The 17,480-nt window shown below is 38.2% G+C and overlaps 1 protein-coding gene across 2 annotated transcripts in view; it reads right to left on the bottom strand.

The window, feature by feature from the left end:
* The window catches only part of IPO5 (importin 5), a 56,117-nt gene that overhangs the window by 1,622 nt on the left and 37,015 nt on the right, over positions 1 to 17,480 (bottom strand). For both annotated transcript variants that reach the window (XM_007467216.1, XM_007467217.1), the window contains 15 exons: positions 15,159 to 15,283; positions 14,978 to 15,067; positions 14,722 to 14,895; positions 12,755 to 12,973; positions 11,593 to 11,676; positions 10,086 to 10,218; positions 9,877 to 9,998; positions 8,323 to 8,419; positions 6,746 to 6,918; positions 5,436 to 5,547; positions 5,295 to 5,350; positions 4,123 to 4,245; positions 2,836 to 3,055; positions 2,021 to 2,249; positions 588 to 729 (listed from right to left, as the gene is read on the bottom strand). In XM_007467216.1, the coding sequence (XP_007467278.1) occupies positions 588 to 729; positions 2,021 to 2,249; positions 2,836 to 3,055; positions 4,123 to 4,245; positions 5,295 to 5,350; positions 5,436 to 5,547; positions 6,746 to 6,918; positions 8,323 to 8,419; positions 9,877 to 9,998; positions 10,086 to 10,218; positions 11,593 to 11,676; positions 12,755 to 12,973; positions 14,722 to 14,895; positions 14,978 to 15,067; positions 15,159 to 15,283 (2,099 nt within the window). The remainder of the gene's footprint in view (positions 1 to 587; positions 730 to 2,020; positions 2,250 to 2,835; positions 3,056 to 4,122; positions 4,246 to 5,294; positions 5,351 to 5,435; positions 5,548 to 6,745; positions 6,919 to 8,322; positions 8,420 to 9,876; positions 9,999 to 10,085; positions 10,219 to 11,592; positions 11,677 to 12,754; positions 12,974 to 14,721; positions 14,896 to 14,977; positions 15,068 to 15,158; positions 15,284 to 17,480) is intronic.

Genomic DNA, 17,480 nt, shown 5'->3' with positions numbered 1-17,480 from the left:
GGGAAAGAACATTGTCACACATTTAGATTCGGCGAAAACGGTCACTGGGAAGTATCTTAATCATCATCATTAGGTAGACTGAAATAATGCCAAAATACCTTCTTTCCAGTAGATTAGCTTGATGAACATCATTGTAAAAGCAAGAAATCTCTTCATTTCTATAAAGTTTATTTCATTTACAGTAAGTTTTCTCATTTTTGCATTGATAAAGCTACACTTTAGGTGACACGTTCAAGTAATCTATACACATGAATTTAGGTAGGAAAAGTCATTGGTAGCTGACAGTTTTACTACTATTAAAATCTCATGTTTTTTTCTTCACAGATATGCAGAAAAACTACACAGTGAGTACGTGCTAGTCTCAGATTTAAGATACAGGTTTTAGTTTTAATAAATAATGAGAATATATGGGTAGATTATAATAAGTGTAATCCATTTGAGGCTTGATGACAAGAGAATATAAAAATGAAATTTCCTTAGCCAGCTGGATTTCTACTTCACTCCTCTAATAGAGAAGAATATGAAAAACAAGCCAAAAGCAAGTAACGTTTCAGCTCTTCTTCCCCAGTTTGACCAAAGCAGCTTACCTGGACTTGGCGAACGACATTAGCCAGACGTCTGGCACAGGGATCTTCATGCTTAATTGCCTCATGCACTTCTCCTTCTGCAATTATACTGAATATTTTGGGCAGATTGGTATTGTTAGGGCCAAGAACGATCGGGTGATTACTGAAAACAGAAAGAGAAGACAACCACTGTAAATGAAAATTCTAACAGGAAATCACTGAAGCACTCATACTTTTCTACACCTTTCCCCCAACACTGAATTTTGTTATTATGTCTTTATACAATGGTTATATACTCACTCAAATCAACTGCCTTTTAAATTCAGTAGGAGGAAAACCAGCTAATTTTACTTATTAGCTTTTCAGTTTCTTGCCATGTAAATTATATATATATATATAAGTTAAAAAAACCCCAAGACATTACTAAGAACAGTTCCTTAACACAAATTTTATTTAGACACTGCAAAATGGTTTCTAAAATAAATTGGAAGTTCAAAAAGATAATACAGGCTTAGATCTAAATGCAAGCCGGGAAATAAGCTCCAGTCAAGTCTCATGGAAGAAACCTAACAGTGAATCTAATTAGAATCCCCACGTTTTTCATTAAGAAAGTTCCAGAGTAGTCATCTCCAAGGGAGGTGATTAAACAGCGTGACGGAGAAGTGGCCACTGCAGAGGCAGGCGCAGGTAGGGGTCTCCAGGATGGCTGCTACGTTCCTTAATGATGATGTCCTCCCTGTGAAGACTCCCAGTATTTGTGTGAACGAGAACTTAAACAGGCATGAGGGAATATAGCCATTGGCCTGTTTCTACAAACTCCAGGAGATGAGTGGTTGTAGCCCTGGGATTTATTTATGAACTAAAAGGAGTAATTAATAGTGCCAGAGCCCAGATCCAGTACCTAGGGGAACTTGGACTTAGAAAAACAGACCCCACCAATGAACACGCCTTTGATTTGATGGCTTCTATAACCTCCAAGGTTGCTGCAATTCTTAGCTACACTCACAGGCACAAAATAATACTATTAATGACAGAGGTCTGGGACCAGATCCTGACTGCCCGTCTGGTATATTTCCCTTATACCACTGATTTTTTAATCCAAAGAAAAACACTAGTATTTCAGAGGGTCAAAGAATAGTACTAACAATGTTCTTTGATCCCATTCTACTAATGAATGGTATGTCAATTATACCTCAGTAAAGCTAGTGAGTGAATGGATGAATGAATGAGTGGGGTGGGAGACAGAACAGAACCTTCCTTGAACATCACATTCTATAATGATCTGTTGAACTGAGTTCCATAAAGAGTAACTCAAAATTAGATGTGCTTATACGGCACTCTTAACTGTGACACGGCTTCTTAACCCAATTTATAAAGACACCTGGAAGCTGTGCACAGGAAGCACTGTGTTACGTGAAGGGAAGGAAATAAGGCCTACCTGCCCCATTTCTTACCTTTCAATCAGGTCGCAAAGATAACTGAAAGTCTGAACAGCTTCCTCCTTATCCTCATGTAGTGGAAGCCAAGACAGCCAATGTGGGAGGACTTCCTCAACGCTCACACAGTCAGGCTTGAACTTCATAATTTTCCCTACTGCCGAGATGCAGTTCTCTGTAGCATTGATATTTTCTTTGGTCTTAGAATCAGCAGACTGAATAACTCTTACCAGTAGTGGAAGTGCTTCTAAAATAAGCATTTGAAAAAAAGTCATTTAAAGTCTCACATTTTCATGCAAATGCCCATAAATATTTCTCATCTCTGGTCCAGGTATGAATTATAGTGAGGCAATGTTCAAGTGCAAGAAATGTTTGTTTTTGTGACTACAGAACCAGACACGGGGAAACGGGGGTTGCCCTGGCGTGCTCAGGAGCACCTGCACCCCACTAATCTGTAGGCCCAGGAGGTCAGCAGCCTCCGGATTCACACTCCTGATCACCTCGGTGTACCGCAGCTTCTGAAAGCCGCCCAGCTATATTCCCGTGCTGAACTTACAGGGACGCCAACGTGTTTTAAAAGTATGCCCTCCAAGCCCCAAGTGGACTGTACCCTGGGACTGAGGTGAGGAGGCTGTGGCCGCACTCAGATTTCACTTCCACGAGCATGAGGGCGGTAAACTCCTGAGTGCTACAGTAAGATGTTTGAAAAAGGAAAAGAGAATGAAGCAGTGTATGTCTGTCGGGGCGGGCGGTGTGCGGGGGTGGGGGGAAGCAAGGCAGGGATAACAGGGATGCCTGGGGTAAGATGCACATAACGTAACAAACAAAAGTACCTGTACAAAAAGGACGATAGTTGTCTCCGCCGTACTGTGCCATGACTCCCAGGCCATACGCAGCTGCTTGCCTGACTTCTGGGCTGCTGTCACATGTGTATTGGAGCATTGGCCTTATGAAATATTCTGCATATTTAAATGAGGCTGGACTACAGTGTTCTATGACATCATCAAAGATGCACAAGCCCCACTGTCTATCTGGCCACGGTCTATGTAGACACTACAAAAGAGATACTCTTTTAAGCTTTGACTATTCAGACGAATGTGGTGCTGGAGTTTTTACGGCCAGCTACTTTGACAGACATTACTGTGGCAAATGTTGTCTGACATATTGTTTCAACAAATCAGAAGACAAGTCACTGTGTATTAGTTAATAAAAGACATGAACTAATGGAACAACAACAAAAAGAGATCGTAAAGAAACACTTATTCACTATAGGCTGCCATCTTACATGGATATTCCTGATATAGGTAATGAAAAACAACAGAGTAACCATCAGTTCTTGTGAATAACAACCCTCAAACTACTACATAGATTTAATAAAGTGTAGGTTTAAAAGACTTGGGTGATTTGTTATAGAATTCCACAATCTGACATTACCAAGTACCAGGAAGAACTGACAGCAGCAGCTATGTATATACATTTACTTTACAAAAAAGATGATGGCAATGCTGTATTTAAAAAACACAACAACAGTAAAAGCTGCAAAGATTTAACTTTAGAGTACTGATTCAACAGGATGTCATACGGGCCTAAATCATTTAAAAAAAGATACTGCAGTACTAAATATCATGGAACACAAAACTGAAAGCCAAAAAACCCCATAAATATCTGATGACTGCTTATAATTTATAATACATTTTAAAAATTGAATATATAAGGCTATCATCCAGAATCTATGATTGCTGGTGGTACATAGTAAGGATCAAAACGGAATTTTCTAGTGTCTACTGAAAAACCAAAACAAAAACCTGCAACCATTTTTTTCCATTTGTTAACTCAGCAGGGTATAGATAATCTGAAATTAAAAAAATCAGTTCTATGCCTTCAGACTCTATTATAAATTAGCGGAACTAGGGAAAACCTAATTAGTAAACTTCAAGCATATACTTGAAGGAGAAAATACCCAGGGCAAAATGCAATAAACTTGGTAAATTAAAGAGGTACAGTGGAAACCATGATTTCTATGATCCATTCTGACTTGAAAGTGTAAGTTTTCAAATGCTGTAAGGAAAGATTTCCAGGTCAACTATCTAAAATAATTGTCAAAAAGAGGTAACACTTACAATTAGGTTGACAATTAACGGAAGCAGCTGTTCAAACCATGGTAACACTTTTTCCTTGTAGCTACTGAATATTGAGTGTAAAATGTCTGACACTTTGGTCAGAATATAAACATCATTATCATCCTAAAAAAAACAAACACATACATACCCATATGTATTTAAAAAGTACCCCTACTATTATTAACAGTAACATTTATTATATAAAACATAAGAAAAGTACAAAATTAAATTTCTCTTCACTTTCTTAAGGGCATAGCAAGAGTCCAGAGAATGAGGTTACCCCAGTGATGTCTCTTGTCTGGCTATGGAAAGAAAGGAAGGAGTGTGGTAAGTATTGCACTTACTGCAAATACTTTTCTTGGAATATATTCAAAATATACGGTTGAAAAATTAACCCAAATCTCAAAGATCTGAAACAAAAGTGATTTTACTTTACTATTTTTTTGTTTTCTGCAAGAATGTTTCTGGTTTGGGAGCAGGATGGTGGGGAGATGTGGGGTCAGTTATTTACGTCCCTGGGAACAATGTGTGTGTCAGCGTGTGAGCACCCTGCAGAGGACTGGGATGGCCGGCACATGTCAGCACCGGTCCACCAGATGGCCACATGCCACGTGACAGACCCTAAACACACAGCTGAAATATGTTTGATGGCATCAAGTGGTTTGATGGTGAGAGAACTGACTAACAATGTGAAGAATTATGTCAACCACTGCATGCATATTATTTATGGGGAAATTTGCACAATTCTGTGGTCCAGTGGAAAGACAGCTGGTGTCATAGAAAGATCCGGCCTTAAGCATGAGACTGTCAACAGTGCGGCTGTAGGCAGTCATTCAACATCTGAGTCTGAGTTCACTCATCTTTAAAATGGTGAAAGCACCACCAAATATACCAGATGGTTGTGAGAGTGTAGAAGGAAACACGAGGTGAGCTCCAAAGTGCTTTCATATGTGAGGCCATTGCAACAAAACGCACACAGAGCATCCAAAACACAAATCAGCTAATTTCAAATTACTTATTCTCTAAATTAATACATGAAATACATGTCAGATTTTTCTACTAAAGATTAATAAGAAGTACATCTTATGAGAAGTCAGATGAATCAGAAACTTAAGCATTATCTTCCAGATGCAAATGGTCGTGTAAATTAAGTTCTAAATGGAATAATTTACCTCATCTTGTAGTGATTCTTCCACCTGTTCATCATAGTCTTCATCTTGTCTTTTAACTAAAACACACCCAAATAAATGTCTTTAAATGGTCGCCAAAATGGTCAAGGATCACATTCAGAAATAAAAGCAGGGAACGCTCACCTTGCCGCAATTCTTGATTTTTAAAATGTTCTTCAAGTTTAGCTTTCAATATACCTCCCAGCTCTTCAAAGTGTTCATTGTTAAGGCATCCATCTCCCATGACTTCAATGCACTAAAACGAGGTTGAGGAAAGAAAGCAACTCATAAGATTTAAGTGTTTTTGGAGTCAAAAGTTAAACTCCATTAAGAATCAGATGGAGGGACTTCCCTGGTGGCACAGTGGTTAAGAACCCTGGTCCGGGAAGATCCCACAAGCTGCGGAGCAACTAAGCCCGTGCGCCACAACTACTGAGCCTGCGCTCTATAGCCCGCGAGCCACAGCTACTGAAGCCCGTGTGCCTAGAGCACGTGCTCCGCAACAAGAGAAGCCACTGCAATGAGAAGCCCGCGCGCAGCAACAATGACCCAACACAGCCAAAAAAAAAAAAATCAGATGGAGGTGTGAGAAAAATGAACATAACTCAGTACCCTGGAAGATTAATGATTAAATGAGTAAATCCACTTGGTTTGTATTTGCTACGATGCCAGTATTTTAAAGAGAAGAATTTAAAAAATATTTTTCCTTTAAACATGTCCTGAGCACGTCTTAAGTGCCAGGAATTACGGTGGCTGCTGCAGATTCAAAGATGGAAAAGACCAGCTTCTAAGGAGCTCAGTTACTACATGCATACTCTGTACAAAGATGGTGCTGGAGAAAGGCTATTATAGGCGGAGGGAACGATACAGGCAAAGACATGGAAGCATGCGGTCTTTGGAAAAATAAAAGAAAATCTGAACTTCAGGAGCGTAAACAGGGACAAATAAAGAATTTTTAAACCAAACTGTGGAGCAAGCTATGGAGCTGTGAGCAATGGAGATGACCAAGAATATGGGAAGGGGAGTGAGTCAAAGAGCAAGTTAATGCTTGAGGAAAGGCAAATGAACTATGAGCAAAAGAAGGAATGGCTTCTGGAATAGACCAAGTGAGGCTCTTTCAACAGCAAAAAGAAGAGATACAGCACAAAACAGAAGGGAATTTAGGGGAGAGAGAACAGGACAGAAACTAGACATGACTTGGATGATGACAGCCAAGTTTCTGTAGCTGGATTACCAGATAATGATGATGGAAACTAATGAAGACCATAATACAAGAAGAGCTACTCTTGAAAAGAAAGAAAAACAAAAAGAGTGAAAGCACCAAAATATTAAACATTCTTGATAGAAAAAGAAAAATTTCTGTTACAGCATAAAAATAAATCCCCCATTTATTTAGCAAGACTAATAAATAGACACACAATCTTATACATATTTTTGAAGAGAAAAAGATTTACCTTTGCAAAAGAGTGCATTATTTCTGAGAGGACATCTGAATCTGGTTCTGTGCCAATGGCCTTGATTAGAGCATCACACATAAAATGCCACATCTGTGTGAGATACTCAGGACCACGAACTCTTGCACATTCCAGGAGAAGAGGCATGGATTCTGCTGCTGCCACTCGAACACGTTTCATTGTTAAGGAAAACGTACTCACTATCCTTAGATTACATTTAGTGTAATCACTATCCTCAAGATTGTGGAGCGCTAGGCAACTTCTGTTGATCTAAGACTGCTCTCCAAGAGCTTGTGTTAAATATAACCTGCATATAAAAACAGAAGTCTCCCTGTCCCCAAGGCATACCTCCTGTCTTTTCTGTCACCTACAATATAACAGGAATGAAGGCTCAAATGTAACCCCTAAACATAAAAATGACTGAGGAAGGACCTGGGACTCTCACAGTATGTCTCAGAATGTACCTATCCCCAAATTTGAGGTAATGCATGCTTCTAACAAATGCAACTGAAGCAATGACTTTACTAAAGAAAACTACTGAGGATCTCTTCCTGAATCAGCCTCTTCAGTTTTCAATAAAGATGAGTTGCCTCTCCCTATCTAACATCATTTCTAAAATAAGGTCTTGAGACTTCCTCTTAAAAATAATTCTGGGGCCTCCCTGGTGGCGCAGTGGTTGAGAGTCCGCCTGCCGATGCAGGGGATACGGGTTCGTGCCCCGGTCTGGGAGGATCCCACATGCCGCGTAGCGGCTGGGCCCGTGAGCCGCGTAGCGGCTGGGCCTGTGAGCCGTGGCCGCTGAGCTTGCGCGTCCGGCAACGGGAAAGGCCACGACAGTGAGAGGCCCACATATCGCAAAAAAAAAAAAAAAAAATTCTGGTCCGTCTTCAGGCATTATGGGAAGTCTGCTGGGCAAAAACCATCTTCTGTAAAGGATGCCGCTGCAGGATACTGCATGAAGAACTACAACAAAGTGGCTCTGGAGCCAGACAGTTTTGGGTCCAGGCTCTACCATTCCATTGGGCTGTCATTTTTTTTAACCCATTTACGAAAGTGTGTGTGTGCGCACACGAAATGGCATAAAAACCTACCTATACATATTAATTACAACTACCATTATACTGAGGAGGAAAACTGTTGCACACAGATTTACCAAGAGACATTTCTCTCCAGAGGTATTATCCACATTTGAAATGAGCTATATAGAAAGTTAAGTACTATAAGTTGGTCTCTAACTTGTTAAAAGCTCTTGCTTAACATCACCAAAAGATATTTGGGAAAAGCAGCAATTATACACAACCATAAACATTTGCTAATAAAATAACAATCCTTAAAGCTCTTCAGTGCTCCACAGAGAACTGTCAACTAGAGGATAGTTGACATTTTCTTTTTCATATTTTCGGCACAAGTGAAACAAAGGCACTTGCAAAGAACCAAGTTTATAACCTGAAACCACTGTCAGTGTAAACAGAATACTGGTGATGTACGCTTACTTCGGTTACACTAAGTCTAATACGTCAACAGCCTACAATTTAAGTAAATCTAGAAATGTTTTCTGTTCAAAAATTACAGGATATCATCATGGAAATAAAATTTCAGTAGAGGGACCATGAGTTTCACAACCTGTTCCGTGTACTCCACAAAGCCTTCTTTTAATTCCTTAGCATAGCAAACCTGAAACCAAAGTATTTGAAGAGAAAACAAGACCCATGTTAATTTTGATGTATTAATATTTATTAACAAACTGCAAAACCATGAGGACCACAGAATGTTATATCCTAACTAGAGCTAACTACATTTAGAGCTGTATGAAGGACTGTGAAATTAGTCTTTTAACTAAAGGGAATTGTAAAATGGGAAAGGACCATGAAACGACTGTAGTATATATTGTCATTCGAAGGGGGGAATACTTCATATTCCTATTTTGTAGGGGGGAGAATTTAGCAAAAGTTTCAGCACTCTGAAAATACTTCAAACAAAAGATGCTACTTAATTAAGGCAACCTAAAATTAAAAAAAAACAAACCTGAAAATGTAATCACAGCACATCACTTCTATAAATCTGCAACAAACAAGCTTATGCTATTCTGAATTTTAAAAAAATCATTTCAACAGATGAAACAAAAAATTGTTGTCTTAAAATAATTGTTTCTTTATTCTCTTTCACTACATGAAAAGAGCTGGTAATTTTGTACAAGATGTTACATTTATATTTGTTCTCAAGTTGAGCGATACTACAGAAAATCCCAATTGTTTATAAATTATAGGTAATTAAGTACTGGTAAGAATAAGTTCAAGAAATATATGTTTAAATGAATTAGAAAACACAATACTTTACTAATACAAAATAAAATTTAAGCCATTAACTTTTATTTAGGCTTACTTAACTGCTAGATTTGTAATATACCATAATCTCTTTTTAAAATACTTTTTTATTGAAGTTTGATTTACAACGTTGTTACCAAAATCTCTTAATTCTATTTGTAAAAAAACAAAAACAAAAAACTCTCACTGTCTACAACACATGCTCATGAAGGTTTAAAAAAGGAAACTCAAAGAGACTATACATAGACCCCATAATACCACAAGAAATAATCACCGTAAACATTTTGATTTTCCTACCATGTCTATTTTTTTAAATACAATGAAATGATACCAACTTTATCTTTAATACTGTGAGCAGATTTGTTCACTCAAAAATATTCCTTAGCCACTTACTATACACTAAACACAAAACAGGCAAAAATCCTTCCCCCTCAGGTAGCTTTGTAATGGCTATGTAATACTCCAGGGCACAGTAATTACTGATCATCTTCCTAACAATAGTTATTTGGGCTATTCATTTTTGTTGCTGTTGTTATTAAAAACAGCACTGGTAATGAAAGGTTTTATCCACATTTCTTTAGGATGGAAATCCATAAGTGGAAATGTTGGGTCTAAAGGTTTCTATATTTATTAAAGAATATATTCCTGGCCCTTCAAAATAACTTCTTCAGCATCTGTGAAAAGCACTCCTATGAAATATATAAATATAATATACCTAAGTATATATATAATGAAATATATACATATACATTATATGTATTCATTATGAGAAGTTATAAAACAAAGTTCAGTAAACATTATAATTACCAGCATCTGACAAGCAGTTGACTTTTCTTCCAGTCCTGCAGTTTTAATACCAAAACTTTGCTGATCTCCAAGGTTCACAAATTCCCAACCATCATCATCACTCATGTTCTCCATGTCTTGGGCTATTAACAAAGAAGCAAGAAAATTCATATTAAAAATGGTAACAAAGAGAAATTCTACAACTGCCATGTCCTCATGAAGACACCTACTATCTAAAAGGGCTACTTCAGGCTTAATGGAAGCTGTCTTCATTAAAGGTCCCATAACCACTGGAAGGTACTGCTGAAATTCTTTCCCAAGGATTTTGCACATTCTGGCCCATGCTGAGATCATGTAAGAGATCTGGGGAGAAAAATTTAAAATTAAATTAAAACTGATTTTTAATAAAAAGTGGATAAATAAGACATAAAGAAAGCCCCTTCCCTGTTTCATGGAAACGATGTTTTTACATTCATGGCTCTTTAAGCAGTAAGTGCATTTTCTAAGGTCACATACTTAAAATGTTCAGAAACCATATGGAAAATCACTGTGAACTTCTACACTAGGATACAGACAACAGCTGAGGCAAGAGCCCAGGACCCTGTCTTATTTTTTCCTACTTTCAAGAAACTATATATTTCAAAATATATAGTTTTCTGTAACAGCATCTGAATCATTTAACAAAGCCCACTTAAACATATCAACCCCTAAGCACTAATTTTCTCGAAGGCAGGAACTTACCTGACTTTGTCTACTGACTAAAGTTCCATTCAGTTCTTTCTCCTAGCTGTTTAAGTTTTCTGTGTAAGGGGTCGTCCACATTTAAGACACCTCTTCTACTACTACTGTATCTGGTTCCAATTCATCCCCATGGCCCCAAAAGTGATTTTTTACCCTCCAGCAACCATCTATATATTTGTCTATTTCACATGCCTGCATGTGCAAACGCACTCCCCACTCCTAATTTAAAAAACAAAACAAAACAAATTTTTAAGTGTTTGGAAAAAGCATTTTTAAGTATGGAAAACAACTGCAGAGTGGCTGTGTAAAGTTAAAATTTAAGCCAACAATTACTGATTGAACGCTCATGGTGCAGTAGGCACTGTGACTATCATGAAGATTGTGACAGACATTCACGATGTTCTTACTACAGGGTCCTCAGTACCCACCACTGAGATTGGTACCAGCCGTGAACTACGCGCAGAAGTTAGCCAGGCTGAGTGGGGAGGGTTCTTTCTAAGCTCAACGAGAGCTTTTTCACAGGCAGAGAAAAGAGCATGACATGCTCTAAAACTGCTGGGTTTCTGTATTTCTGTTGCTTTTGACAGGGGAGGGACGTCATCTGGCATGCAAAGGGCCAGGAGACATCCACATGGTGATGTCTAGTAAGGGGCTGGACAAATAAACCCTGAATTCGGCGACAGACCTGAAGCCACAACCATATAAAGGAAAACCGAAGCCGTGCCTATGGATGACGCTGCTCAAGGAGAGTGAAGAGGTAAGAGAGCCTGGCACGACAGAACCCCAACGGAACCAAAAACTAGTCAGAGGAGGAGCAGCCTGGAAGGGACCGAGGAAAAAACGGTGTGCCAAGTAGAAGGAAAACCAGTGAAGAATGTCTCTGAAACCACGGGTTGATATTATCACAAGAAACCTATTACTCGATTTCGTTTTTTAATACATTTAACCCAGAGCTATCGACCAAAAGGATGCAAGCGCATGTGAGGGCTGCTTTACCTGAGGGTCATCGTCTTCCATATCACTGAAGTCGGTCTGCGTCTTCAATAATAGCTGCATCACATCTGATGCGTCTTGCATGAACTGTCAGGAAATATTTGGGGAAAAAAGACACTAATATTACTCATGTATATCACATCAGATAGGCACTACTGCCACCAATTTTTGTTTCTTGTGTAATAATAAAACTTTCCCCCCAGATCTGTTACATTTCCCACACGGGTTATAACCCCTCAGATAAAAGTATTATATTAAACATTTTTCATCTATATTGCAATGGACTTAGTGCTTTTTCTAGAAAAATACGTTTTCCAGTGAAGGTCAAAATGAATTGCAGTATAAAGATAATTCTAGTGGCATCAAGTTTTGGTCCATGGCTTATGTATTTCCAGCAGTAAAAAGATAATCCAAATCCAGAAAGATAATTTTGGGTTGCTCCACAGAACTATATGATTTTCATTTAACTCTCTGCGTAGTTCTGGCAAACTCCATTGTATAAACTGTTTCAAAAATAGTTTTAAAGCCAAAATGCAGAGAACAGAACATAAAAATGTTTTACTGGTTAGTTTCTCAGTGTCTTCCAGAAAACAGTTTATAAGATAATAATGCTGGTTTTGGAGGAAATCAGACAGAAAGGTTCTATATTGAAAGCTCTGAGAATCAGAACATGGGCTGATGACAGAGGAGCTTCTTCTGAATTAGCTTTGACAGGTCTGAGACGTTAGCTAGGAAGAAAAACACACTGGCCCATCGTCCTTGCTAATTATTTTCTGAAGAACTATATGCATATAAACTTCTCTTGGGACACTCAATGCTTTTTGGATTAACAGAAAAGCAACTGGAATGTTCCCAAGCACATGTTCAAGTGGGCGAAACTAAACATATGGGTCTTGAATTCCACAAGCCTCCACAGAGACAGACTGTACCCATAAGAGAAGGTTTCAAGAGCATAACTGAGTTAAGAAGAAACCTTAATATTAGCGATGAAAAAATGAAGGAAACAATTTATTTATATATAAAATTAAAGTAATATGAGAGTAAGATGATGGGAAAAAACAAGTATCCAGAAAACCATTTATTAGAAGGAAAAAACCCTCTGGTACCCTCAATGCCTCCGTAGCCAAATTCAAACAAAAAATTCGACGTACTACAAATCACGTACTTTTTCCTTCCCAACAGCCAGACCAATGAGGCTGATGCATTCAATAGTTTTTCCTCTGAGAAGTCTGAGTTCCTTTTGAACTGCATTCTCAACAATGTGCTTCAGTGATGGCATAAATAAGTCATAGTAGGGGACAAATTTTTCTTCTGCAGTATCTGCAACTGATGCGATAGACGTCACAACTTGTTCCAAAACTAACTTGGTGCCTTTCTGAATCAACTAGAAGGAAGACACACAACAATCACACAAATGAGAACACGGAAGAAACACTCCCTGAAAGTTCCCGAGGGCTTTTCTGAAATCGCAAGCTGAGCCCACCCTCCGGCAGCCACACTGGAGACTGTAGGTCTTAAAGCAAATATAAGAACGGCGCTGAACTATTTGTATTTATGTGTGATGTTCTCTCCTTAACACCATGCTCCTGGACTACTCCAGATGTTCCTCACGCCGCTCGTCAACCACAGCTGCTCTCGGCAGAGCTCTTTCTCCTTGTACCACAAGCCCCAACACACCTTTAAAAGGTCAGCTTACTCCCTTCTTTTGCATCTCAGCATCTGCTCTGTGTTTCATGTCATAACTGGCCTCTGATCTTCCTGGAATGTCCTTCTTCCTTGGCTACTCTCCCTTTGCATTGCTCTTGCTCACATACTTTACCCTCCTCCCCAGCCCACCTTAGCAACTCCTTCCTTCAGTCTGTATCTCACATATTGGACCTATGAGGGGAGGGGGGATTATACAGAGGCACCCTTCACACTTCAGCCCTTTACCCAAATCTACCAGTAATGTCACATCTGATCCATCAATTCCTGATATAACTAACCTAACCGATCTGCCTTCAACTTGTCTACCTCTGTGTGTTTTCAGATACACACATGTTCCTGTATCATGTTCTTAGTTTGCTGTCATTGGACACTGAGCACGCATCCTTTGCTTTAAAGCCCCTTCTCTGCCTTCTGAGACATTATTTCCTCTCTTCCTCCCTGTTCTCCTTTAGACCAGTGCTAGGCACAGTGTGGTTTACCAACTGTTACCAGTTCATCATGAACTAAAGTATAGAAACTGAGTATTAATATAGCGATTTGACAGTAACTTTATGTCTGCTGAATACAATAGTTAAGCGGCTTTTATTTTGCATGTCTTTTTTATTCATTTCACTTTAGAGTAGAAATTTATTTTCATTATATTTGACAACAAACTGGGCTTCAATCTTTGCCTTTCTTACCTGAATCTTCTCTCTCTCATGATGCTACATTGACATCATTCACTTGTTTTTAGGTTGCCTCTTACTTAAGCTGAAACTATAAACTGTCTTCTATTTGGATGGCCAGGCCTTATTTTAAGAATTCAACATATTTAAAACAAAAAGGATATTCTTTTTTACATATTTACATATTTCTCTCACCCAGGTTAGGAGAGTGGTCAACACTTTTTGCTTCTTTCTCTTTCATCTTTTAAAATTCAAACTGGCAGAGAGAAACAGCTAATGCTTCCTGAGAAGCATCTTTCAGAATCACTTTTCCTTCCAATTTCGACTATTACCATTCAAACTCGCTGAACAATAATCGTATGATGGTCTTGCCTTAAATCTTCCCCATTTATGTTTATGCCTCATGTTGCTACTATGCTAATTTCCTACAATCACTTTTTCATGGTTTCTTGCAGCAATTAATTTATGTAATTCCAAATTTACATAAATAATTTACAGAGTTCAAAAATAACTCTGGCTTGTTTTCCAGGCAATTCACATGTTGCTTTTACCTAACCTTTAGTCCATATCTTTCCCAAGTCTAATACTGAGCAGCCCATTCTCTGGTCAAGCCTGAATTATACTAAGAACAGCCTGGAATGTCTTCCTCCTAACTTTCTATTCTTTATGGCCATTCTGAAAAGTCCCTCTTTCTCCAGGTCTTACCTATCAAATTAAATTAATCTTTATAAATAGGGAGCTTAAAGATATCGAAACTTACCTCTTGAAGTTTAAGGACCATGATGGAATGCAGATGTTTCACCAAATTATCTAAATATGGAATAAGTAGTGACTTGGGACAGTCTTCGGTGAAGTTAATGAGAGCGGCAGCGGCATGGGCCTGCACACGCTGATTGCCCTGGTCTTCCATGGTCTGCAGCAGAGCTGCAATCACCTGTGAAATGAAGTCACACACAGACATTTTCAAATGCCATCCCTCTTCTTAGAGTTTGAGTGTCTGCAGACTCATTACTTACCTTCTCATGGAATTTCTTTTGGAAACCAGGTGCAAAATCTGTAGCCATCTGTCCCACGGCATTACAGGCTGCATACCTCACTCTGGGATGCTGGAATAGGTGCCTTTGTATTAGTAAAGGCAATAGGGTCCCATGTGAAACTAAGGCAATAATTATGAATCAAATATTTACTGGTACTTACAGGATCTTGAAGAAAAAGCAAAACAAAATTTACTATCTCATTTAGAATTCCTTCCATTTGCTGGTGGCATCCTTCCCCAATGGCAGATAAGGCCATTAATCCTGCATGCCGATACTTCCAGTCAGCTACAGAACAAATTACACAGCAAGGAACAGCAATTAGATACTACAAACATGTCATTCTTGTAGTCAGAAGTATAAGGAAGTTCTCCTTATTTGGAAAAGAGTAACAAAATACTTTTATACATGTTTATTAACCAGAAAAATAGAAAAAGTGCCTGACTGGATTACTTCACTGTCACAGTGGTTATGTCACACAAGCATTTCTACTCTGAAAGTTAAAAGGCAATATGGTGGGCAGAGGGAGGGATAAATTGGGAGATTGGGATTGACACTACTATATATGAAATAGATAACCAATGAGAACTTACTGTATATGTATAGCACAGGGAACTCTGCTCAACACTCTGTAATGACCTATATGGCAAAAGAATCTAAAAAAAAGTAGATATATGTATATGTATGACTGATTCACTTTGCTGTACACCTGAAACTAACACAACATTGTAAATCAACTATACTCCAATAAAAAAAAATGCTCTCACCGTATTATAAAGGGGAGCAAATGTTCAGATCAAAAGAACAAAAACAAAAAACCCAAAACAAAAGCACCCTGGGATCCTCAGTGTAATAGGATCCTGAGAATGAAAGTTTGAGAACTACTGGTATAAGGGTTAACTAAGTTGTAGAAAAATCCTAAATTAGACATTAGACTTAATTTTTCCCTTTCCTTTGGGGAGCCCAAACCCCATGTAAAGATGAAGTCTGTTGTAACTCATTCCTCTGAAAAACTGCTAATTTTTTCTGTTAAACATTAAAACTTTATTATTATTATTTATGATAACATTATTATATATATGCTTTAACTGTATTTCAATTACTCAATATACCATTAAGCCAAATTTCTCAACTGAGGAATAATAATCCTAAGAAACCAATATCTGATACTAATCCTTGCATACTGGACACATTTTAAAGAGGAGTAAACAGACTTATTGCCATGATCATTTTGCAATGTATACAAATACTGAAAAATTACGCTACACATCTGAAACCAATATAATGTTATGTTAGTTATAACTCAGTTAAAAAACACACAAGGGACTTCCCTGGTGGTGCAGTGGTTAAGACTGCACGCTTCCAATGCAGGGGGTCTGGGTTTGATTCCTGGTCAGGGAACTAGATCTCACGTGCATACCGCAACTAAGAGTTCGCATGCCACAACTAAGGAGCCTGCCAGCCGTGACTAAGGAACCAGCAAGCCGCAACTAAGACTCAGTGCAAACAAATTAAATTTAATTTAAAAAACACACAAAAATAAATAGTAAAGAAAAAAATTTTAATGCATAAACATTGAAATAGAAAGATGTCTGTATTTAGTTCAGACATTTTTAAAGTTATGTCTCATACATTCTCAATGTGCAGAGTTCCTAGAATTACGTTCAGCAAATGTAATGGGATGGTACTGGGATTTGAAAATGGTTTTCCTCCTTTGAATTTTAAGATTAAAAAAAAAATTGGGGGCTTCCTTGGTGGCGTAGTGGTTAAGAATCCGCCTGCCAAGACCTAAATTTAAGGCCAGACACCATCAAACTCTTAGAAGAAAACATAGGCAGAACACTCTATGACATAAATCACAGCAAGATCCTTTTTGACCCACCTCCTACAGAAATGGGAATAAAAACAAAAATAAACAAATGGGACCTAATGAAAGTTAAAAGCTTTTGCACAGCAAAGGAAACCATAAACAAGACCAAAAGACAACCCTCAGAATGGGAGAAAACATTTGCAAATGAAGCAACTGACAAAGGATTAATTTCCAAAATTTACAAGCAGCTCATGCAGCTCAGTATCAAAATAACAAACAACCCAATCAAAAAATGGGCAGAAGACCTAAACAGACATTTCTCCAAGAAGATATACAGATTGCCAACAAACACATGAAAGAATGCTCAACATCATTAATCATTAGAGTAATGCAAATCAAAACTACAATGAGATATCATCTCACACCAGTCAGAATGGCCATTATCAAAAAATCTACAAACAATAAATGCTGGAGAGGGTGTGCAGAAAAGGGAACCCTCTTGCACTGTTGGTGGGAATGTCAATTGATCCAGCCACTATGGAGAACAGTATGGAGGTTCCTTAAAAAACTACAAATAGAACTACCATACCACCCAGCAATCCCACTACTGGGCATATACCCTGAGAAAACCATAATTCAAAAAGAGTCACGTACCAAAATGTTCATTGCAGCTCT

The sequence above is a fragment of the Lipotes vexillifer genome, unplaced genomic scaffold (assembly GCF_000442215.2).
Source record: "Lipotes vexillifer unplaced genomic scaffold, Lipotes_vexillifer_v1.1 scaffold291, whole genome shotgun sequence".
Classification (NCBI taxonomy): domain Eukaryota; kingdom Metazoa; phylum Chordata; class Mammalia; order Artiodactyla; family Lipotidae; genus Lipotes; species Lipotes vexillifer.
This window is presented reverse-complemented; position numbering and strand designations above follow the sequence as displayed.